Source organism: Leucopleurus acutus (assembly GCF_964270905.1).
Source record: "Leucopleurus acutus genome assembly, chromosome: X".
Classification (NCBI taxonomy): domain Eukaryota; kingdom Metazoa; phylum Chordata; class Mammalia; order Artiodactyla; family Delphinidae; genus Leucopleurus; species Leucopleurus acutus.
This window is the reverse complement of record NC_139148.1, coordinates 15,633,844-15,658,447: the sequence shown is the minus strand read 5'-3', so window position 1 is coordinate 15,658,447 and position 24,604 is coordinate 15,633,844. Positions and strand designations below refer to the sequence as shown.

At 41.9% G+C, this 24,604-nt stretch overlaps 1 protein-coding gene across 1 annotated transcript in view; it reads left to right on the top strand.

Annotated features, from left to right (window-relative positions):
* Positions 1-24,604, top strand: part of MAP3K15 (mitogen-activated protein kinase kinase kinase 15) — a gene marked incomplete at its 5' end in the record, with an annotated part of 147,245 nt that overhangs the window by 50,678 nt on the left and 71,963 nt on the right. Inside the window, 2 exon segments of the mRNA XM_082864190.1 lie at positions 2,389-2,557; positions 4,570-4,676. Of these exon segments, the coding sequence (XP_082720316.1) occupies positions 2,389-2,557; positions 4,570-4,676 (276 nt within the window).

Genomic DNA, 24,604 nt, shown 5'->3' with positions numbered 1-24,604 from the left:
ACCTTTTGCAGCACATCCCTGGAAAGCCTCTTTCAGTCCCCCCTTGGTAACTATTGTCTTACTGCACAGTGAACATTTTAGTGAAGCTCAGGGAGAGAACTCTCTCAGTATCATCTTTTCAAGTCTGACAAGGAAGTAGGCTAGCTTGAGTCTCCTAGATGAGCAAGGTCTTTGCAAGAAGTCTATTCAAGTTTGTTTCTCATTCACTTCATGTATGTTTCAGGAGGAAAACAACTCTTTTGATTTGGTTTAATTTCAGAGAACTTGAAATACCTTTTAGTTGATTCCACTCCTTGAACTACCAGATACCTGGCAAGGGTTAGTGAGAGGGTAAATGGTGTTTATGGTTTAAAACATCTGTAGCAGGGATGGCAGATAAATTTTCAGCTCAAATGCCAACTTTGATAGATTGATGAAGGCTACCCAGAGCCCTGTGAGGAAAAGGGGTTTGAAGCTATTTCTTTTTTTTTAATCTTTTTAAAAATTAATTAATTTAGTTATTTATTTTTGGCTGCATTGGGTCTTTGTTGCTGTGCACGGGCTTTCTCTTGTCGCGGCGAGCAGGGGCTACTTTTCATTGCAGTGTGCGGACTTCTCATTGCAGTGGCTTCTCTTGTTGTGGAGCATGGGCTCTAGGCACGCGGGCTTCAGTAGTTGTGGTGTGAGGGCTCAGTAGTTGTGGTGGGCAGGCTTAGTTGATCCGCGGCATGTGGGATCTTCCAAGACCAGGGCTCGAACCCGTGTCCCCTGCATTGGCAGGCGGATTATTAACCACTGCACCACCAGGGAAGTCCCTGAAGCCATTTCTAAGTCCACATTGATTAGCAGCATCTTCCCTGGTTACCAGAGGTAGAAATGGCTGCAAATTCATTACATATATGATGTCTCCAAGCCATACTTAATTCAGTGTTTTGTTCATTTACTTACAAGTTACCATTCTTATTAGGTTTCTTAGTTTATTAAAACTATTTTTCAGAATTACCCTTGAAAACAAGTCTAAACTAAAGTATAAATTTTTACTTGTCAGGCTGAACTAATAATACTTTAACAGCTTTGATGCCTTTATAGTCCAGCAAATGGACAATGGCTGTCACCCAACTTACTGACTGATTTGATTAATCATAGAATTTTAAACATTAGTAGAATCTGCTAATTTGCTCATCATTGGGGTAACAAGCAATAGACAAATAAGGAAATAAAAATTAAAGCAATGCACTGATAATTTTATCAGAGCACTTTCTGTGGGACATCACTTAATTCCTGAAATGTTCATTGAGATCTTATTATAAGCATTGGACCAGGCTGTGTACGGTGAACACTTTTTTTGACATAGTTTTATAACTATTAAAAGTGACATTTGTTAGGTGTTGTTTTTCATTCTCTGAAGAGTGTTACTTACTGAACCTATTCTTTTTAATAAACAGCCTAATTTTACTGTCTCCAGTTAAAACATTTCAGCTGCTTAATGGGTTGACAGTATTACAGCTTGGCAATGCCCAGTCTCCATAAAAAAAAATTACTTGGAGTGTAGACAACATATTTAAGTCAATCTCTGGTCATTGTAAGTTGGCCTCTGTATACCAAATTCGGTCATTTTTAAAGATTTTAAACCAAATACCAGATACTAGCATTGGTTCTTTGAGGGGCTATGGTGAGACATTCCAGTGTGGAATTAAACTGCTCGAAATGTTGTCATACATCCCTATTATTATCTAGACACCCACATGAAGGAAGTTTTACATCTTATATTTGCTTACAGAAAAGACTCTGGCTGTCAAAAATGACAAGGGGAGTAGGGGGTAAAAGGCCGAGGTTGCTCGTAAGCGTCCAGGCACGGCTTCTTGGATTGCTCGTGGACACATCCAGGTTCTGGCTCTCGACCAGCTGCAGAAAGCTTTGTGATTACTAGCTGGGGACACCTGATAGATACATTTTAAAGAAGTTCTCATTTTACTCTGTTTCGTGGCTTTGGAGTTTTGTTCAGCTTTGTGAAAAATCTCTTAATCGTGGGGGAACTTACTATTCAAGTAAGGTACTTTCTTGTCTTCTTTGTGTTTGAAAATACCAGAGAGAGGGGGATGGGCTGGGGTGGGTAGCAAGTCCTGTGGGTCATCCAGATACATATGGGGTCAAGTTGGAAAATATTTTCAAGGTCATAATGAACTGATATTTCTTTGTTACTGTTTAGTGGTGAGTTTTTGCAGAATGTCACTCACAAGTAGGACGTGTCTCCTGTTTGGGGATGCAGGGAGTCTGAGGTCTGGGCGAGACCCCCATGTGTTAGCCTAAGTCCTGTCAATGAGAACCAAGTTTGTTTGAGCTGCTAAGGGCAACACAGTCCTGGATGCACATCGATGTGACTGGAGGTTTTCTTGTTTTCCTCTCCAGTGCTTATTACAAAGAAACCTTGTTAAATGACATCCGGAGAGCCAGAGAGAAATACCGGGGTGACGCACTGGCGAAGGAGCTGGCTCGCATCAGGCTCCGCACGGACAATACCGAGGTTCTGACCTCAGACATCGTCATTAATTTACTGCTGTCCTCTTGTGATATCCAGGTATGAAATATGCTTGTCTGAGGCTATCACACTTCTTCCTTGACATGAGGAATTTCTCATATGAAGTACTCTTACACTAGGTGTATGGTTAGGTAACTGTTTTACAGACAAAATAGGGATGTGGCTAGGTCATAGGTCACCTCGCATATCTGTTGTGGTGGAAATATTGAAGAAGGTTTTGTCATATCAGAAGGCCACTCCAGCAAGATCTCAGAAACAGTACTGCTTAATAAAAGGAATTAGAACTGAACAGTTTATATGCACTTTGTGTTAGGCGTTGTTCCAAGCCCTTTGCAAGTCCTAATGCACTTAATTCTCTTCATAAGCCTATGGGGTGTACACTTGGATTATCTCCATTTTACAAATGAGGAACATGAGGTACAGAGAAGTTAAGTAACTTGCCTAAGGTCACACAGCAGTTGGCAAAGTCAAGATTCAAACTGAGGCAACCGGCTCTGTCCTCTTTGCTCTTAACTCCTCTGCTACTTCCTTTAGGCCTTTGTCACTTCATTCTTTGTTTACCACTACCTATTAGTGGAAGGGACAGCAGGAGTAGCAGAGGCAAGTCCAGGACCCAGGGAATGCCGGGGTTTTTTCTAAGACGGTGACAGAGGCTTCTGGAGAGTTCTTGAGACAGGGTTTGTAGAATATGGTACCATGGAGGAAATCAGTCATTTCCTCCCTCCAAGTTTAATGCTGTGGAGCCATTTCTAAGGATGTCTTGCCTTCCTTTCCTTTGGAGGAACACAGCGCGATGTACATAATCTGCAGAACTCTACAAAGCCATATTGGAGGTTGTTGGCCATGGGTCTTCAAATCTGAACGAGGGAGGCTTCCGTTTACAACCTGAACCAAGAACAGAGTCAACCACTTAAGGAACTCATGCCCCTGGTGATAAACAGATGCATCTAATTGATTTTAATAGCAGATGCTATTAGGAATTATGATGATTAAATTATGCCCCATGGAACAAGAGAATGGGAATGACCTTTTTTGAAGTTTTTCTTCTGTTGAGTTGCTGGCTTCCTTCTGCCCTTGCTTTCATGCATCTCTCCTCTTTATAACCTTCCGTTGGTGGGACTCTTGGGCTCAAGGGTGAGCCAGAAGCTTCTTGCAATACTCTGCCTTCCCTATCCCTGGGTAGCAGCATTGAGGTGTAAAGCCACAAAACAGACGTGAGATTTCAGTGGGAAGTCCTCATCTGCTAACTGTGGCTGGCTGTCAGCGAGTTGGCCCGGAACGATTGTGAGCCCAGCTGAAATGGTAGCAGATGGCACTGCTCGGAGGGAACACAGCTCAGACAAACACAGTAGCAATTTCTCCCTGGGTAATTATTGCAGTTTAGAGCTGTGGTTCTCAAGCGGGGGACATGTGGCAGTATCTGGAGACATTCTTGGTTGTCACAACTCGAGGAGGGAGGGGGAAGTGCTCCTGGCATCTAGTGGGTCAAGGCCACAGATGCCACTTAACATCCCACGATACACAGCAGAGCCCCCACCATAAAGAATGACCCAGCCCCCAAATGTCAGTAGTGCCAAGGTTGAGAAATTCTGGTTTAGATGAATGTGATTGTTTCTGACAAAATAGGAAGGATTGGGGTGTTCCCCCCCCCTTTACGTGGCAAATAACTGTAAGATTTCGTACATGTTTATGTCCCGTTCATTTTAACCCATAGCCCTGCTGGTGTTAACTCTCCTCCACTCAAAACGTGGTAGCTTTTCCTGGCTGCTGGGCTCATTTGTTTTGTTTTATCGTCTTTGAATCTAACTTCCTTTCCTCGGTCCTTTTGTGACCTCTGATAGCAGGGATTCTTTCTCTGTCTTCTCTCTCATCCACCTTGTTGTTTTTAATCTCACTGCTATTCTTTTAAGGGCTTTAACGTCACTAAATGTTGCCTGTAGGGAAAGGCTTGTATTTAAATGCTGAGGCGGTCTCATGTTCGTAACTGTTCAGAAAAACCTGCAAAGAGCTGTGTTTCCTGCCTTTCTCACCTTGAGACCTCTTGCCAACAGGACTATGATGTAATGGTGAAGCTGGTAGAAACACTGGAAATGCTGCCAACGTGTGATTTGGCTGACCAGCATAACATGAAGTTCCACTATGCATTTGCACTGAATAGGTAAGAGTGATAATGTGCGTATAGAGTTTTGAAATATGCCAGCTGTTAAATTGTCTCCTTCTTTCATTCAGCCCTCGTTGAGTATGAGCCAGATCATGAGCTGAATGCTAAAGTTAAGAAAATGGACAAGGCATGATCTTAACCTTCAGGGACTTTGTCTTTGGAACATATATTCTAGCTCTGAGATCAGACATGTAACTAAATACATACAGCTCAGAATGATAAATATCTTAATGAATATCAAAGCATAATAGAGGGAGGAAGGCATTTTGCTTTGGGGTTTTAAAGAAGCTTCTCTGGGGTCTTTGGGGCTGGGTTTTTTTTCCCCCAACATCTTTATTGGAGTATAATTGCTCTACAGTGGTGCGTTAGCTTCTGCTGTATAACAAAGTGAATCAGCCATAGTTACACACATATCCCCATATCCCCTCCCTCTTGCGTCTCCCTCCCACCCACCCTATCCCATCCCTCTAGGTGGTCACAAAGCACCTAGCTGATCTCCCTGTGCTATGCAGCTGCTTCCCACCAGCCATGCATTCTACATTTGGTAGTGTATATAAGTTCATGCCTCTCTCTCACCTTGTCCCAGCTTACCCTTCCCCCTCCCCGTGTCCTCAAGTCCAGTCTCCACATCTGCGTCATTATTCGTGTCCTGCTCCTAGGTTCTTCAGAACCATTTTTTTTAGATTCCATATATATGTGTTAGCATAGGGTATTTGTTTTTCTCTTTCTGACTTACTTCACTCTGTAGGACAGACTCTAGGTCCATCCACCTCACTACAAATAACTCAATTTCGTTTCCTTTTATGGCTGAGTAATATTCCATTGTATATATGTGCCACATCTTCTTTATCCATTCATCAGTCAGTGGACACTTAGGTTGCTTCCATGTCCTGCCTATTGTAAATAGTGCTGCAATGAACATAGTGGTACATGACTCTTTTTGAATTATGGTTTTCTCAGGGTAAAGGCCCAGTAGTGGGATTGCTGGGTCATATGGTAGTTCTATCTTTAGTTTTTTAACGAACCTCCATACTGTTCTCCATAGTGGCTGTATCAGTTTACATCCCACCAACAGTGCAAGAGGGTTGCCTTTTCTCCACACTCTCTCCAGCATTTCTTGTTTGTAGATTTTTTGATGATGGCCATTCTGACCCGTGTGAGGTGATACCTCATTGTAGTTTTGATTTGCATTTCTCTAATGATTAATGATGTTGAGCATCCTTTCATGTGTTTGTTGGCAATCTGTATATCTTCTCTGGAGAAATGTCTATTTAGGTCTTCTGCCCATTTTGGGATTGGGTGGTTTATTTTTTTGATATTGAGCTGCATGAGCTGCTTGTATATTTTGGAGATTAATCCTTTGTCAGTTGCTTCATTTGCAAATATTTTCTTCCATTCTGAGGGTTGTCTTTTCGTCTTGTTTATGGTTTCCTTTGCTGTGCAGAAAGCTTTGAAGTTTCATTAGGTCCCATGTGTTTATTTTTGTTTTTATTTCCCTTTCTCTAGGAGGTGGGTCAAAAAGGATCTTGCTGTGATTTATGTCATAGAGTGTTCTGCCTATGTTTTCCTCTAAGAGTTTTATAGTGTCCGGTCTTACATTTAGGCCTTTAATCCGTTTTGAGTTTATTTTTGTGGATGGTGTTAGTAAGTGTTCTAATTTCATTCTTTTACATGTAGCTGTCCAGTTTTCCCAACACCACTTATTTAAGAGGCTGTCTTTTCTCCTTTGTATATTCTTGCCTCCTTTGTCAAAGATAAGGTGACCATATGTGCGTGGGTTTATCTCTGGGCTTTCTGTCCTGTTCCATGGATCTGTATTTCTGTTTTTGTGCCAGTATCATACTGTCTTGATTACTGTAGCTTTGTAGTATAGTCTGAAGTCCAGGAGCCTGATTCCTCCAGCTCCATTTTTCCTTCTCAAGATTGCTTTGACTATTCGGGATCTTTTGTGTTTCCATACAAATTGTGAAATTTTTTGTTCTAGTTCTGTGAAAAATGCCATTGGTAGTTTGATAGGGATTGCATTAAATCTGTAGATTGCTTTGGGTAGTAAAGTCATTTTCACAATGTTGGTAATTCCAATCCAAGAACATGGTATATCTCTCCATCTATTTGTATCATCTTTAATTTCTTTCATCAGTGTCTTATAATTTTCTCCCCACAGGTCTTTTGTCTCCTTAGGTAGGTTTATTCCTAGGTATTTTATTTTTTGCAATGGTAAATGGGAGTGTTGCCTTAATTTCTCTTTCAGATTTTTCATCATTAGTGTATAGAATGCAAGAGATTTCTGTGCATTAATTTTTTATCCTGCTAGTCTACCAAATTCATTGATTAGCTCTAGTCGTTTTCTGGTAGCATCTTTAGGATTCTCTGTGTATCATATCAGATCATCTGCAAACAGTGACAGTTTTACTTCTTCTTTTCCAATTTGGATTCCTTTTATTTCTTTTTCTTCTCTGATTGCTGTAGCCAAAACTTCCAAAACTATGCTGAATAATAGTGGTGAGAGTGGGCAACCTTGTCTTGTTCCTGATCTCAGTGGAAATGTTTTCAGTTTTTCACCATTGAGAACGATGTTGGCTGTGGGTTTGTCATATATGGCCTTTATTATGTTGAGGTAAGTTCCCTCTATGCCTACTTTCTGGAGGGTTTTATCATATGTGGGTGTTGAATTTTGTCAAAAGCTTTTCCTGCATCTATTGAGATGATCATATGGTTTTTCTACTCCAGTTTGTTAACATGGTTTATCACATTGATGGATTTGCGTTTATTGAAGAATCCTTGCATTCCTGGGGTAAAACCCACTTGATCATGGTGTATGATCCTTTTAATGTGCTGTTGGATTCTGTTCGCTAGTATTTTGTTGAGGGTATTTGCATCTATGTTCATCAGTGATATTGGCCTGTAGTTTTCATTTTTTGTGACATCATTGTCTGGTTTTGGTATGAGGGTGATGGTAGCCTCATAGAATGAGTTTGGCAGTGTTCCTCCCTCTGCTATATTTTGGAAGAGTTTGAGAAGGATAGGTGTTACCTCTTCTCTAAATGTTTCATAGAATTCGCCTGTGAAGCCATCGGGTCCTGGGGTTTTGTTTGTTGGAAGGTTTTTAATCACAGTTTCAATTTCAATGCTTCTGATTGGTCTGTTCATATTTTCTGATTCTTCCTGGTTCAGTCTCGGAAGGTTGTGCTTTTCTAAGAGTTTGTCCATTTCTTCCAGGTTGTCCATTATATTGGCATAGAGTTGCTTGTAGTAATCTCTCATGATCCTTTGTATTTCTGCAGTGTCAGTTGTTACTTTTCCTTTTTCATTTCTAATTCTATTGATTTGAGTCTTCCCCCTTTTTTTCTTGATGAGTCTGGCTAATGGTTTATCAATTTTGTTTATCTTCTCAAAGAACCAGCTTTTAATTTTATTGATCTTTGCCATCGTTTCCTTCATTTGTTTTCCATTTATTTCTGATCTGATCTTTATGATTTCTTTCCTTCTGCTAACTTTGGGTTTCTTTTGTTCTTCTTTCTCTGATTTCTTTAGGTGTAAGGTTACTTGTTTATTTGAGATGTTTCTTGTTTCTTAAGGTAGGCTTGTATAGCTATAAACTTCCCTCTTAGAACTGCTTTTGCTGCCTCCCATAGGTTTTGGGTCATCGTGTTTTCATTGTCATTTGTTTCTAGGCATTTTTTGACTTCCTTTTTGATTTATTCAGTGATCTCTTGTTCATTTAATAGCATATTTTTTAGCCTCCATATGTTTGTGTTTTTTACACTTTTTTTCCTGTAATTGATATCTAGTCTTATAGCATTGTGGTCGGAAAAGATACTTGATATGATTTCAGTTTTCTTAAATTTACCAAGGCTTGATTTGTGACCCAGGATATGGTCTGTCCTGGAGAATGTTCCATGAGTAGTTGAGAAGAAAGTGTATTCTGTTGTTTTTGGATGGAATGTCCTATAAATATCAATTAAGTCCATCTTGTTTAATGTATCATTTAAAGCTTGTGTTTCCTTATTTATTTTCATTTTGGATGATCTGTCCATTGGTGAAAGTGGGGTTTTAGAGTCCCCTACTATTACTGTGTTCCTGTCGATTTCCATTTTTATGGCTGTTAGCATTTGCCTTATGTATTGAGGTTCTCCTATGTTGGGTGCATCAATATTTACAATTGTTATATCTTCTTCTTGGATCGATCCCTTGATCATTATGTAGTGTCCTTCTTTGTCTCTTGTAATAGTCTTTAAAGTCTGTTTTGTCTGATATGAGAATTGCTACTCCAGCTTTCTTTTGATTTCCATTTGAATGGAATATCTTTTTCCATCCCCTCACTTTCAGTCTGTATGTGTCCCTAGGTCTGAAATGGGTCTCTTGTAGACAGCACATATACGGGTCTTGTTTTTGTATCCATTCAGCCAGTCTGTGTCTTTTGGTTAGAGCATTTAATCCATTTACATTTAAGGGAATTGTCGATATGTTCCTATGACCATTTTCTTAATTGTTTTGGGTTTGTTATTGTAGGTCTTTTCCTTCTCTTGTGTTTCCTGCCTAGAGAAGTTCCTTTAGCATTTGTTGTAAAGCTGGTTTAGTGGTGATGAATTCTCCAAACTATTGCTTGTCTGTAAGGGTTTTAATTTCTCTGTCAAATCTGAATGAGATCCTTGCTGGGTAGAGTTATCTTGGTTGTAGGTTTTTCCCTTTCATCACTTTAAGAATGTTCTGTCACTCCCTTCTGGCTTGCAGAGTTTCTGTTGAAAGATCAGCTGTTAACATTATGGGGATTCCCCTGTATGTTATTTGTTGCTTTTCGTTGCTTTTTTAATATTTTTTCTTTTTATTTAATTATTATTATTTAAAATTTATTTTTGGCTGCGTTGGGTCTTCATTGCTGCATGCAGGCTTTCTCTATTTGCGCCAAGCGGGGGCTACACTTCGTTGCTGTGCGCGGGCTTCTCATTGTTGTGGAGCATGGGCTCTAGGCACGCGGGCTTCAGTAGTTGCAGCACACTGGCTCAGTAGTTGTAGCTTGCAGGGTCTAGAGCACAGGCTCAGTAGTTGTGGCACGTGGGGGTTAGTTGCTCTGCGGCATGTGGGATCTTCCCGGACCAGGGCTCGAACCCGTGTCCCCTGCATTGGCAGGCAGATTCTTAACCACTGCACCACCAGGGAAGTCCTGTATTTAATTTTTGATAGTTGATTAATGTGTCTTGGCGAGTTTCTCCTTGGATTTATCCTGTATGGGACTCTGTGCTTCCTGGACTTGATTGACTGTGTCCTTTCCCATATTAGGGAAGTATTCAAGTATAATCTCCTCAAATATTTTCTCAGACCCTTTCTTTTTCTTTTCTTCTTCTGGGACCCCTATAATTCGAATGTTGGTGAGTTTCATGTTGTCCCAGAGGTCTCTGAGACTGTCCTCAATTCTTTTCATTCTTTTCTCTTTATTCTGCTCTGCAGTTGTTTTTTCTACTGTTTTATCTTGCAGGTCACTTATCCATTCTTCTGCCTCACTTATTCTGCTGTTGATTCCTTCTAGAGAATTTTTAATTTCATTTATTGTGTTGTTCATCACTGTTTGTTTGCTCTTTAGTTCTTCTAGATCCTTGTTAAACGTTTCTTGCATTTTGTCTATTCTATTTCCAAGATTTTGGATCATCTTTACTATCATTATTCTGAATTCTTTTTCAGGTAGACTGCCTATTTCCTCTTCATTTGTTTGGTCTGGTGGGTTTTTGCCTTGCTCCTTCATCTGCTGTGTATTTCTCTGTCTTCTCGTTTTGCTTAACTTACTGTGTTTGGGGTCTCCGTTTTGCAGGCTGCAGGTTCGTAGTTACCCTTGTTTTTGATGTCTGCCCCCAGTGCGTAAGGTTGGTTCAGTGGGTTGTGTAGGCTTCCTGGTGGAGGGGACTGGTGCCTGTGTTCTGGTGGATGAGGTTGGATCTTGTCTTTCTGATGGGCAGGACCACGTCCGGTGGTGTGTTTTGGGGTGTCTGTGAACTTACTATGATTTTAGGCAGCCTCTCTGCTAATCAGTGGGGTTGTGTTCCTGTCTTGCTAGTTGTTTGGCATGGGCTGTCCAGCACTGTAGCTCCCTGGTCATTGAGTGGAGCTGGTTCTTAGGGTTGAGACGGGGAAATTGGTGAGAGCTCTTGCCGATTGATATTACATGGGGCCGGGAGGTCTCTGGTGGACCAATGTCCTGAATTCGGCTCTCCCACCTCAGAAGCTCAGGCCTGACAGCCGGCCGGAGCACCAAGACCCTGTCAGCCACACGGCTGGAGAACGTGGGCTATGAGTTGGGTGTCAGCCACTGCCCTTTTGTAGCTCTGTCTCAGCTGTCTCCAACGGTCACCCACATACATTGGGTTATTCCAGCATTCCTCAGAGCTTGCACATGCTGGTCTGGGATTTGTAGATGTCCTCCTGATACTCTTCATTGAAATACCTTGCATTCATGGTGATGAGAGATATGCTAACAGTGTTGGTTCTCTTCAGTTCAGGGACTAGGACAGTCTGAGCCTTCCTGTGGCCACGTCAGGAGCAGCTAGCTAACGGTCCCAAAGTGATAACATGTCACATTCCAAGAAGGCTTTCTGCAGCGCCTGAGCAGTAGTCCCAAGCAGCCGCTCTGCTCAGCTGCCGCACTCTGACCATGGAACTCGGTGGGACCCTCAAACGAGGATTTCTGTTGGCCCTAGAGCCTGACTTGCCCACCCAGGCAAGGAGCTGAGGAGAGCATCTCCCAGCCCCATCTCATCAGAGGAGCAGACACCTGGGTGGGGCTGGGTTGGTTTTTTTTTTAATTAATTAATTTATTTGGTTTTTAAAATTTTTGGCTGTACTGGCTCTTCGTTGCTGTGTGTGGGCCTTCTCTCGTTGTGGTGAACGGGGGCCACTCTTCATTGTGGTGCATGGGCTTCTTATTGCGGTGGCTTCTCCTGTTGCAGAGCACAGGCTCTGGGCACACAGGCTTCAGTAGTTGTGGCTTGCGGGCTCTAAGCGCGCAGGCTCAGTAGTTGTGGCGCACGAGCTTAGTTGCTCCATGGCATGTGGGATCTTCCTGGGCCAGGGATCGAACCCGTGTCCCCTGCATAGGCAGGAGGACTCTTAACCACTGTGCCACCAGGGGAGCCCTGGGGCTGGGTTTTTATGATTTAGTAAAAAATTGCCTCATGGGCGGGATAGAATGTGGGATGGGAGTGGTGAAAAGGCCATTCCACTTGGCCAGAAGTGTGAGCAGATAGTTCTTCATGTGCATTTTGCCTTCTGGGAACATCCAGAACATGAGATGTAGGTGAAGTAAATGTCTGCAGTGAGCAGGGTGTGGAGGGTGGGACCGTGTCTTGAAAGGACCTTGTGTACACAAGTAAGGAGCTGAGAGTGGCTTGTAGGCTGGGTGGGTGGGGGCAGGTTTAACAACAGGATTAACGTTGTATGATGGGGAAAGAGGGTGCTGTCTTTATGTACTAGTATAATCTGAACTTTGGAGTACAAATTACTGGGCCAGGTAGAGTATGTGAGACTTGGAAATTCCTGCCTGGAGACCATGAACCTCAAAAGCTTATTGCTAGGGGTGTCAGCTAAGATGCTGTAGTAAAGAGCCCCCAAATGCAGTGATTTAAATCAGATCGAAATTTCTCTTTTACATAACAGTCTAGAGGTGAGTGGGCCAGGCTAGTGGCATAGTACTGCCCCAGGAGTTGTTCAGGGACCTAGCTTCTGACCATTTTGTAGCTCTTTCATTCCCAGAAGTGTTGTCCTCTTCTAGTTGAAGCTAGGTCACTGCTACTCTGTGTTCCAGCCTAATGAAAGGAGTAAAGAGTAGAAGCCCAGGGCAAGCAGTTTCCTTTAAAGCAAGTAGAATTGGCACATGCCACTTCCACTGACTTTCTGTTGGTGAGAACATAGTCACATGATCCCTATCTAGCTGTAAGGGAAGCTGGGAAATGTAGTCGCTAGCTGGGTGGCCATGTGCCCGTTCAAACTCGGCTACTATGGATTTGGAGGATAACTAGGAGTCTGACACATCCAATTTCACAAAATCTGAGCTGCCTAAATGTCTTAGTCCTACAGTCACTCTTTCTCCCCAGTAAGATACAGGAGGAGGGGTGGCATTAGGGGAACATGGTGAGAACCACGCCCAAATACACTTCCCACTGGGCCTGTCCTCTGCTGGGGCTAGGAATTGGTCATATTTGAATCACATGGCAAAAAACTCTGGGAGGATATTCAAACATGGTTTGAGAACCAAAGAGTTCCGGCACCTTCTTATCAACCTTCCATGGCCAACATCTTCCTCAGGGAATGAATATAGTGAGGGTCGATGGTAACCCGAGTTAGAGGACTTTTGGGTCTGATTTCTCAGAGGCTTTTCTTTGCTTCAGCAGCTGGGTTAAGCTATAGATTGTGGACCTGCCACTGGCAGCACGTGCCCGACAGCAGCAACACAGAAGCCCATGGCTTCGGGTTTCTTGTAATGCATATGAGGCTACATCTCTCTTTTATATTGAAGTGTGTAAAATGCACAGACAGTGAAATGCGTAGATCTTTATACAAATTGATGAGTTTTAATAGATCTACACATGTAAACAACACCCCTATCAAAATATACAACATTTCCAACCCCCCCAGAAAGTACCTTTGTGCCCCTCTGCAGGTAGTCCCCACCCCTCCATAGGCAGCCGTTATTCATATATTGTAACCTCTGTCTCCATAGATGAGTTTTTCCTGTCCTTCAACTTTGTATAAATGGAATCACACAGTACGTACTGTTTTGTGTCTGGCTTCCTTCACTCAGTGTTGTGTTTGTGAGATTCGTCCATGCTGTTGGATGTGTCACTAGTTCATTCTTTCTCCTTGCTGTGGAATATTTCATTGTGTGGATATGCCACAAATGATTTATCCATTTTACTGCTGATAGACCTTTAGGTTGTTTCCAGTTTGGGGATACTAAGCACAGTCCTGCTGTGAGCATTCTTGTGCATGATTTTTGCACACATACGGACACATTTCTGTTGGGTACGTAGCACGTGCTTGTGTCCTGCAGTACTAGATACTGGCAAATAGTGGTAGTCGGGATTTGGATTCTTTTTGGCGGAGGGGTTCATGGTCTCTATGAAAATGTGCTTTCTCTCTCCCCAGCAGTCTTTTTTTTTTTTTTTTTTTTTTTTGCGGTACGCGGGCCTCTCACTGCTGCGGCCCCTCCCGCTGCGGAGCGCAGGCCCAGCGGCCATGGCGCGGCATGTGGGATCCTCCCGGACCGGGGCACGAACCCGCGTCCCCCGCATCGGCAGGCGGACTCTCAACCACTGCGCCACCAGGGAAGCCCTCCCCAGCAGTCTTTAAACTCAACATCTCAAGGCAGGGAACATTGGGAAGGGCATCTTCCTTAAGCCTGAAAAAAAAAGTTTTGTAACTCTCTTCCCCCAGAGTAGTGGGTTCTGCTTTTATTTATACTTGAGTTATACTTGGTCGGTCCTTGACTTAAGAAGGATTAATGACTTATCAGTGGTGAAGTTTCTGGAAGAATGCCTGGCACACTTTAAGTGCTATTTTAAAAAATGGTTCATTAAATTAAAACTAAGAGGGCTTTTTAAAGTGCTCATCACCAAGTCTTTTCCCGGACCAAGCAGAGATAATGGTTGTCAAGCAGAACGAAATTATCTGATTACCATCCACTCAAAGTAATGAAAGAATAAAACATATTTTGAAATGGAAAATCAGTATCTAAGAGAACCGGGTGTGGCAGGATGAAGTGATTCCTAGAGGGTACATGTTTCCCATTTGGAAGCAGAATGGCTGGGATTGCTTGCCAGATAGACACCTTTCTGATGATGGGTGTTTTCCTTCTAGTCTGCTGGCTCCCTATTAGACAGTCCTTCTCTTCACTGCCAGGAGAACAGTCACCACAAATATGTATATTGAAGTTGGCCTCCTCAGTGCCAAGAACCTCATTTTCTCCAACCAACGAGGGATTTTCAGTAGAATTGAAATATTTACTTCATTTATACATGGAATCTGATCCTGAATTTCACATCTTTGCTTTAGGTATAATTTGGCCAGCTGTCAGCAGAGTCACAGGATTTCACATTAGGTGCAGTTTTGAGAAAGTTTATAGAGATACCGTGTTTCTGTAAAGGGGAATATAGTGATGGGCAAATAATGAATTTTCCTGCATTACAGTTGACCATTAACTCTTAGGAAGTGGAACAAATGATGGCCATCAGTGTTACTAAAAGTTGACAGTGATGAATGATTTGACCCTTCCTGTATTAGGCAAGGGCTCCCTGTATTAGGAAAGCTGCCTTGAGTCGGCATCTTTTCCTGATAGGTTCCCTTTCACTGCCTTAGAAGCCCATTCAAAGCTACTTCAAGTTTCCACTGAGCTGTTAAATTGCTTGCCTCCCAATGGCATGGAACCTTTATGAACAGTTTTTAGTTGCTGTTACTTTTACAGACAGGATTTTATTAGATATGCTAATGCAGCCAGAAGATCCTGACCAGGGATCCAGGCAGCAGGCAGAGGCATGGCCTGGAAGAAGAATAACAGAATCAAAGTCCTGGGTTTAAAAATAACAAAACTCGCCTGTCTCAAAGCAGGAGTGTACTCATATTCTACTCCCTGCATCTTTGGGTCCAGACTGCCAGCCCTGGCAAAATTGAACTCATTGAATTACTCAGCAATGGAAGGGAAACTGAATGTGTGACACATTTATTGGAATATGATGTGTCTCTCTGTAAGTGAGTTAAGGGGAGTGATGGAGAGAGGAAGATACTCTGTGGGCCCTAGAAATGTGTGTGTGGGGGGAATATTAGATGAAAGTTACTGAATCCAGCCCACACCAAAGGGTCTTCAGGCTTGTTACAGAACCTACAGCAGTCAGCTCATCCTTGGCCTCTGGGGTGCCCAGCCAGGTCATTGCTCAGGTGGAGGGACGGTGAGAGCTTGTTGTCTCTGCAGTAGCCACCAGCCTCCTTTTTTTTGGTTTCTTTTGTTTATATTCACTGTGTGATCTCGCCATATATTTATCTAAATAGCCATTTTTTATTACATGTTTGTAAAGAGTAGGAAAATGATGACATCACCCTACTTTTTTTCTATTTTTTTAATTGAAGTATAGTTGGTTTACAATGTTGTGTCAGTTTCAGGTGTACAGCAAAGTGATTTTACATATATATATATATATGTATATATACACACACATATATACGTGTATATATATATATATATACACGTATATATGTATATGTATATCCATATATATATTCTTTTTCAGATTCTTTTCCATTATGGGTTATTATAAAATATTGAGTATAGTTCCCTGTGCTATTCAGTAGGTCCTTGTTGTTTATCTATTTTATATATAGTACTGTGTATCTGTTAATCCCAAACTCCTAATTTATCCCTCCCCACCTTTTCCCTGTGGTAACCATAAATTTGTTTTCTGTGTCTGTGGGTCTATTTGTGTTTTGTAAATAAGTTGATTTGTATCATTTTTTTAGATTCCACATAGAAGCAGTATAATGTGATACTTTGTCTGGTTTACATAGCCCTACTTTTATAGTTTATTTGCCTTCAGCTACCTAAAACCATGTTGCAAAAGAAGGATACATATTTGTGGTGATTGTTTTCCTGGCAGTGAGGAGAAGCACAAAATCTGTGAATTTACAAGGAATCATGTAGTCCAGCGGTCCCCACTCTTTTTGGCACCAGGGACTGGTTTCATGGAAGACAGTTTTTCAATGAACCAGGGAGGCGGTGGGGAAGGGTGACGGTTCAGGCGGTAATGTGAGCGGTGGGGAGCGGCAGATGAAGCTCCACTCACTCGTCCACCGCTCACCTCCTGTGTGGCCCGGTTCCTACCAGGCCAAGGACCGGTACTGGTCCACGGCCTGGGGGTTGGGGACCCCTGATGTAGTCTAAATCCTTTATTTTAGAGAGGGGCAAGAAAGAAAGGCAAAGGCCCAAAATAAAATAGCTGGTCAATAAGAGCTCTGGGACCAGAGCTCCCCAATTTAAACACTAATTTAATCATATCATGGCATAATCAGTGAAACTCTTCCCAGAAAGCTTTAGCTTATATTTTGTTTGCCCGATGGGCAACTAAAATACGCCATGGGCCTCTTGGAATTGTAGGGCCATACTGTTGTATGTCCTACTTTTTCATGTGTGTTGAGAGCATCAGACAGAAGCTGAATATTGAAGCCACTTTCATAATAAACACTTTTTATACCAAAAGAACAGTTGCTTTTTTTTTGAGAAGTGGACCATCTTATCTTCTGAGCAGTGGCCTGGCCAATAATACATATTTTCCTTTTGAAACATATTTATCCAAAGAACTTACCACTTCCATCTGTCCTCCTTCCTCCCCGCTGGCCTCTTTGAGCCTATGTTATCTACCTTTTCTGTCAAATTCCTGCTTCAGTTCCCTTTCTTTTGTCCTTCCTTCATTTACTGACTTAGTTGTGTGTCAGTGGAAGGGCTTTGTGCTAAAGGAGAGAGCTCGTTAGGGGTGACTCAAGTTACCGTGTGATTTCAAAATGTAATCACGTGTGTATGTATTACATACTTGAAGTTATACAGACAGGTGAACTTGTTCTCTTCATATTAATCATGCTGCAGTGCTCTGCCTTGGACAATGCTGCCATTATTCAGAATATCATTGTATCATTGGGAGGGATTTTTTCCTTTCAGGATTGCTTTAAGAGTCAGCTAACACGGTATATAGGAAATCAGTATCATTACTGTGGGCTTTGAAGGCAAACAGACTTGGGTTTGAATTCCAGCTCCTATACTTAAGTCTTCTGGCCATGGTCAAGCCACTAAATCTCCTGAAGCCATACCTTCCTCATACGTGAAATGGGATACTAACATCTACCTTGCAGTAAGCTTTCCAGGGAGTAATCCTGGCAGGAAGCAGGTGTTTGGCTGTGGCTGAGGCTGTGACTATTACTGTGTAGCTTGGTTACCCGTATTTTTACCAAGTTTAAGAGAAAACTTTTGACCATTTCCACATATCAAAACTACTAGGAAAATACAGAGATGTGCCGCCAAGGAAGATAGTTTACAGGAAGAAGTTTCATAAAGCAATGTTGATAAAAGTGCTGTTAGTATGAGAACATCGCTGGGATGAGTAATGGTCCTCTGAGGTGATGATTTTGAGTGAGACAGGGTTTGTTTGAGTAGAAACAATATTTGTAGAAAAAAGAATAGTGTTTAGTAAAATTCAGAGTTAATTATAACAGGTTTTTCAACTTTGCACTAGTGCCAACTAGAGCTGCGTAATTCTCTGTTTGGGAGGCCATCATATGTATTGTAGGAAGTTTAGCAACCTCCCAGTCTTTCTGCCCTAGGTGCCAGTAGCAACCCGACCCCCAAGCTGTGACAACCAGAAGTGTCTACAGACATTGCCAGGTGTCCCCTAGGGACAAAATCAGCCTTGCGTGAGAGCACTGCTTTATAGGGAGTCATTCTGGTTGTGAAAAGAGCATATGCTTTGATGTTTGAATCACTTACCAGCAATATGATGTTGACAAGGTAATTAAACTCCTTAAGCCTGAGTTTGCTCATCTGTAAACCAGGTTGGAGATCCCTATGGTATGGATTAAATGAGATACACCACATGCAGGTGGCCTGCACAGCCCCTGGCAGCTAGATGGCTGTTAATAAAAGTTTGGTTCCTTCTTCATTTATCCCCTCCTTTTACTTCTTAATTCAAATGGGGAGGTTACCTAGTGTGATATAAAAAGATTACAGAATGTCTATCAAAATTCTGTGCATTTTCCACAGAAATAGAAAAAAAATCCTAAAATTTGTGTAGAACCTCACAAGACCCCCAAAGAGCCAAAGTAATCTTGAGAAAGAAGAACAAAGCTGTATCATACTTCCTGATTTCAAACTATATGTATTACAAAGCTATAGTAATCAAAACGATATGATACTGGCAAAATGATACAGACACATAGACCAGTGGAAAGAATAGAGAGCCCAGAGATAAGTCCACACACACACAGTCAACTAATCTTTGACAGGGCACCAGGAATACATAACGGAGAAAAGATAGTCTTTTCAATAAATGGTGTTGGCAAAACTGTATATTCACATGCAAAAGAATAAAATTGGATCCTATCTTATACCATATGCAAAAATTAACTTGAAATAGATTATAGATTTATATCTAAGACGTCAAACCATAAAACTTCTAGAAGAAAACATAGGGAAAAACTCATTGACATTGTCCTCAACACTGATTTTTTTTGGCTGTGACATCAAAAGCAGAGGCAACAAAAGCAACATAAACAATAAAAGCAAAATAAACAGTTGGGACTACATCAGATTCAAATGCTTCTGTACAGCAAAAGAACCATCAACAAAATGAAAAGGAACCTACTGAGTGGGAGAAAATATTTGCAAATCAGGTACCTGATAAGCAGTTCATATTCAAAATATATAAAGAACTCACAGGTAAGTGTTGGTGAGAGTGTGGAGAAAGGGGAACACTTGTACACTGTTGGTGGGAATGTAAATTGGTTCAGCCATTATGAAAAACAGTGTGGAGGTTTTTCAAAAAATTAAAAATAGAACTACCATATGGTCCAGCAACCCCACTTCTGGGTATATATCCAAAGGAAATGAAATCAGTATCTCGAAGAGATATCTGCACTCCCCTGTTCATTGCAGCATTATTCACAATAGCCAAGGTATGGAGACAACCAAAGTGTCGGTCAACAGATGGCTAAAGAAAATGTGGGGTGTGTATGTGTGTGTGCGCAATGAAATATTATTAAGCTGTAAAAAAGAAGGAAATCCTGCCATTTGCAAAAACATGGATGTACCTGGAGGACATTATGCCAAGTAAAATAAGCCAGACAAAGGAAGACAAATATTGTATGATCTCATTTATATGCAGAATCTAAAATTTTCAAGCTTATAGAACCAGATTGTAGAATGGGGATTGCCAGGGGCTGGTGGATAGGGAAAAATGGGGAGATGTTGGTCAAAGGGTACAAACTTTAGTTATAAGATGAATGAGTTCTGGGAAAGTAATGTACAGCATGGTGACTATACAGTTGGTAATACTGTATTGTATACTTGAAATTTGCTAAGAGAGTAGATCTTAAGTGTTCCCACCACACAAAAAAGTAACCATGTGAGATGATGGATGTGTTAAATAACTTGTGGTAATCATTTCACAATGCATACATATATCAGATCATCACATCATAACTCCTGGAGTGGGGGAAGATTGCAGAGGAGTCAACATAGCAAATGTGAGGTGACTTACTGGCTTAGTCTGTAGAAATTATGGCTATTTAAAGTAAATAAGAAAAACTACTCATAATTTAGCCAAAAAGTTGCCCATAGCTCTTTTTTCAAAGTGGTATTGGAGTATAGTTGATTTACGATGTCATATTAGTTTCAGGTGTATAGCAAAGTGATTCAGTTATACATATACATATATTCATTCTTTTTCAGATTCTTATATAGGTTATCACAGAATATTGAGTAGAATTCCCTGTCCTATACAGTAGGCCCCTATTGGTTATCTATTTTATATATAGTAGTGTGTGTGTGTTAATCACAAACTCCTAATTTATCCCTCCCCCTGCATTTTGTTTTCGAAATCTGAGTCTGTTTCTGTTTTCTTTGTTTTGGCTGAGTAATGTTCCATTGTATATATGTTGCCCATAGCTCTTAGCTGACTAGGAGTTGGTTGTCTAGAGAGCATTTAACTTTGGAGTGGTTTGAGAAATATTTCAAAACGATTCTGCTGTTTACAGCCCACAAAACCATGGACTGAACCACTGTGGAAGAAATGAGGTTAATGGGAATTAATGAGATGGTTTTAAGAATTAAATAAGAATATCATAAGTAAAAAAAAAAACTTATCACAGTTCCTGGGACATAGGAGATGCTGGATAAATGTTAATTTCCCTTCTATTTCCCAGCAGAGAATCCCAGCCCCCAGTGTTGTGTCATCTTCAGTGATGGTATTTGGGGAAGGCTTCTTGGGAAGAGCTAGGATCTGGAAAGCCGTTTGGAGTAACACGTTGAACTTAGTGACTGACTTCTCAGTTCTGCTGGGTAGAAGTCCCTTGACGGGGAGGCCTGGCCCTGCCTTGCCTCCCGTCCTGCACCTCCTAGTTCACTGCCCTAGAGCCATCCTCACCTGCCTTCCGTTCTTAAGAGCAGCACACTGTTCTTCCCTGTGCGTGTTTGCACAAGCTGTTTCCTTGGTCTGGAATGCTCATTGTTACCTAACTGAGTCTGTGTATTCTTCAGCGTCTTGTTTGTTTGCTTATTGACCTTTATCTTTTATTAATTTTTTACATTTATTGTCTTCTTTCTAATTTTACAGGCAATACATGTGCATTGCAGACAACTAGAAATGCATAAAAGCATAAAGAATAGCAATCACCCATAATCCCCAGCCCCCAGAGATAACCTCCATTAGCATTTTGATGTGTTTCCACCCAGTGTCTACATGTTTTTTAAATTGAAGTATAACTGACCCTACAACACTGTTAGTTTCAGGTGCACAACATAGTGATTCAATATTTCTCTGTGTTACAAAATGGTCAGCATGATAAATCTAGTTACCATCTGTCACCGTACAAAGGTATTACAGAGTTATTGACTCTTCCCCATGCTGTACATTTCATCCCCATGACTCGTTTATTTTGGAACTGGAAGTTTGTACCTCTTAATCTCCCTCACCTATTTCACTCATCCCCTCCCTGCTGGAAACCACCTGTTTGTTCTCTGTATCTGTGAGTCTCTATCTGTTTGGTTATGTTTGTTGATTTGTTTTCTTAGATTCCACATACAAGTGAAATCATACAGGATTTGTCTTTCTCTGACTTCTTTTACTTATCATAATACCCTCTAGGTCTATCCACGTTGTCCCAAATGGCACTTCAAGGCCTAGTTTAAATGTCCCTTTCTGAGAGAGGTTGATATTGCAAAGAATACCACATCTAAAAACGATGCTATTATTCATTCTCACAGCACTTGCTCTGTTCCTTCGTAGCACTCACTTATCTGTGTTTACATGTTTAATATTTACCATTCCCTCCCCCTAGATTGTAAGCCAGAGGGGAGCAGGGGCCATGGTATACTAGGCCATTGTCTACCCCATACCACATAGTAGGTGCTCAGTAAGTTTTATTGAGTGGATGAAAGAATAAATGGCTAAATGATCACAGCTGTGGCATATAGTTGGAGGAGATCCATATAATGAGTACCTGGGTGCTACAGTTAAGGGTTTGGTAGTAGAAAGCAGATCTACTGTATTTTTTCTCTGTATGCGTAAAAACAAAGACAACTAAATCATACATATTCAGTGTATACAGATAAATATAAAAACACGATTACTGGTAATACCACCATTCAAAGATAACCATTGAAGTAAGGCAGGGCCCAAAGCAGGGAATTCAGAAAACTGTAGGGCTGCATACTCTAGGTCAGGGTCAGTGGTGACGGAAGTCTTCGTAGTGGGGGATCCCAGGTGTCTGTCAAGCAAGTTTCGATGCAGAGTCAGTGGGGAGTTGATCTTTCTCACTGAGGAAACCCGTGCCTTCTTAGTGTTGTTGACTTGGTATTAGTCAGGGTAGGGTAACTGCTATAACAAATGGCGTCACAGTTTCAGCGACTTAACATAAAGTTGTGTTTTTTTCCACTTATGCAGCATTCCAAGGTGGGTGTATCCTCGTTGGGCAGTCTCTTCTTGAGGTGATTGCTTGATAATCTAGTCTCTTTGCATCTTCACGTTCTTCCCTCTCTTAGTTCCTGAGATCTCCTTTCAGACAAACGACAAGAGAGAGCGTGGTGAATTGCCAGGGATGTTTTGTGTGTTTTGTAACAGCTTTATTGAGATATAATTCACATACCATTACAATTCACCCATTTAAAGTGTACAAGTCAGTGGTTTTTAATATATTCTCGAAGTTGTATAAGCATCACAATAATCAATTTTAGAGCATTGCCATCATCCCTGCCCCCAAAACCGTGAACCTATTACCAGCCACCCCTCCCCGCCATTTTCCACTAACCTCTCTCCCCAGCCCTAAAAAGCCCCTAATCTATTTTGGCAATCCATTAGCAGTTGCTCCCTATTCCCCCACCTCACTCCCTAGCCCTAGGAAACCACTCGTCTATTTTCTGCCTCTGAATTTGCCTATTTTGGACACTTCATATAAATGGAATCATATAATATGTGATCTTTTGTGACTGGCTTCTTTCACTTAGCAAAATGTTTTCAAGGTTCATCCATGTTGTAGCATGTGTCAGTACTTCTTCCTTTTTTATGGCTGACTAATATTCCATTGTCCCGATGGACCACATTTTATTTATTCATTCATCAGTTGATGGACATTTGGGTTGTTTCCACTTTTTGACTGTACCAGGGAGATTTGTATGAGTCTGGTCAGGAAGTGATGTTTGTTACTCCTTAGCACATTTCATTGACCAAAATCCAGTCTCATGGCCCAACCTACCTGCAAGGGAAGTTGGGAAATGTGCTCTGGCTGAGTGCCCAGGGGGGAAAAAAGTAGATGGAGTTCAGTGAACACATCCTAGTCTCTACTACAACTTGCAAATAAGGAATAGAGTTTAACTGGCTCCATCTGTGTGGAGATCCCTGGGAGCGTATCAGAGAGCAGAACCAAAGTTCAGGCAGGAACACTCTTCGGCTCCTGTTGCCTTTGTGAGAATGGGAAAGCCAGCCTGAGAAATGCCCAGCTCCACATCAGGGCCTGCCAGCCCACACTATGGAGAGTAATCTTCACAGATACCATTTTGTGGTCCCAGGAAACTGAGAAAGGTTGGGATGGTGGGAGCAAGGGTGGGATGATTTAATAGTGGTTCTGCCCTGATACATAACTAGGTCCTATTTGTAGGGCATGAAAACAACCCTTCTGGTTCATATGTTTCTCTGGCTCTGGGCATTGCTCACACTAAAACACAGATTGCCTCTAACTGTTCCTTCTCCTTATGTAAATATGAGGCATCTGGCTGGAGTAGGGCATCTGCTTTCTTGCAGCAAGTGTGTATCTGTCAATATCCAATCAGGAAACAGAAACTACTCTAAGTATTTAAAATAGAGGAAATATAATACAGGAAACTGGTTACACAAGTGATGGAAGAGCTGTGAAGGCAAACAGGGAACTGAGGTGGCTCAGAAATTAGCATCAGCAGGAAGCAGCTACCATCTGTCCCTTGGCTGGAGGGACACAGGAGAGAGGTGATTTTACTAGAACCCAGGGGCCAGGATCACCTGGAACTATTGTGAGTCAGCATGTTGGGAGCTAGGTGTAAAGAAGAGATGCAGCTGGTTGCTAAAGCCACCATACAGAACACAAGAAGAGGGAGAAAGTGCCCCGGCTTCCTCCCCTCCTCCAGCTACTCATCCACCAGTGCCTCCTACTGGCTGCTCATTGCTGGTAATCAGCTGACTTGGGAGCCTGGGAAGCAGCCTAGAGGAGTCAGCACCCCTGTGATGGAGAGCAGAGAAGGGTAAAGAGGAGTGTATCTCAGGGCAAGCAGACCAGTGATTGGCCTGCAGGACACAACTTTCAGAAACACTACTCAGTTTCTATGTATTTTTTATATAAATTTATTTTATTTATTTATTTTTGGCTGCACTGGGTCTTTGTTGCTGCGTCTTTGCTTTCTCTAATTGCAGCGAGTAGGGGGGCCACTCTTCTCTGCAGTGCGCAGACTTTGCGGGCTTCTAATTGCAGTGGTTTCTCTTGTTGTGGAACACAGGCTCTAGGCACACGGGCTTCAGTAGTTGTGGCTCATGGGCTCTAGAGCTCAGGCTCAGTAGTTGTGGCATGCGGGCTTAGTTGCTCCGCGGCATGTGGGATCTTCCCAGCCCAGTATTCGAACCCGTGTCCCCTGTGTTGGCATGTGGACTCTCAACCACTGTGCCACC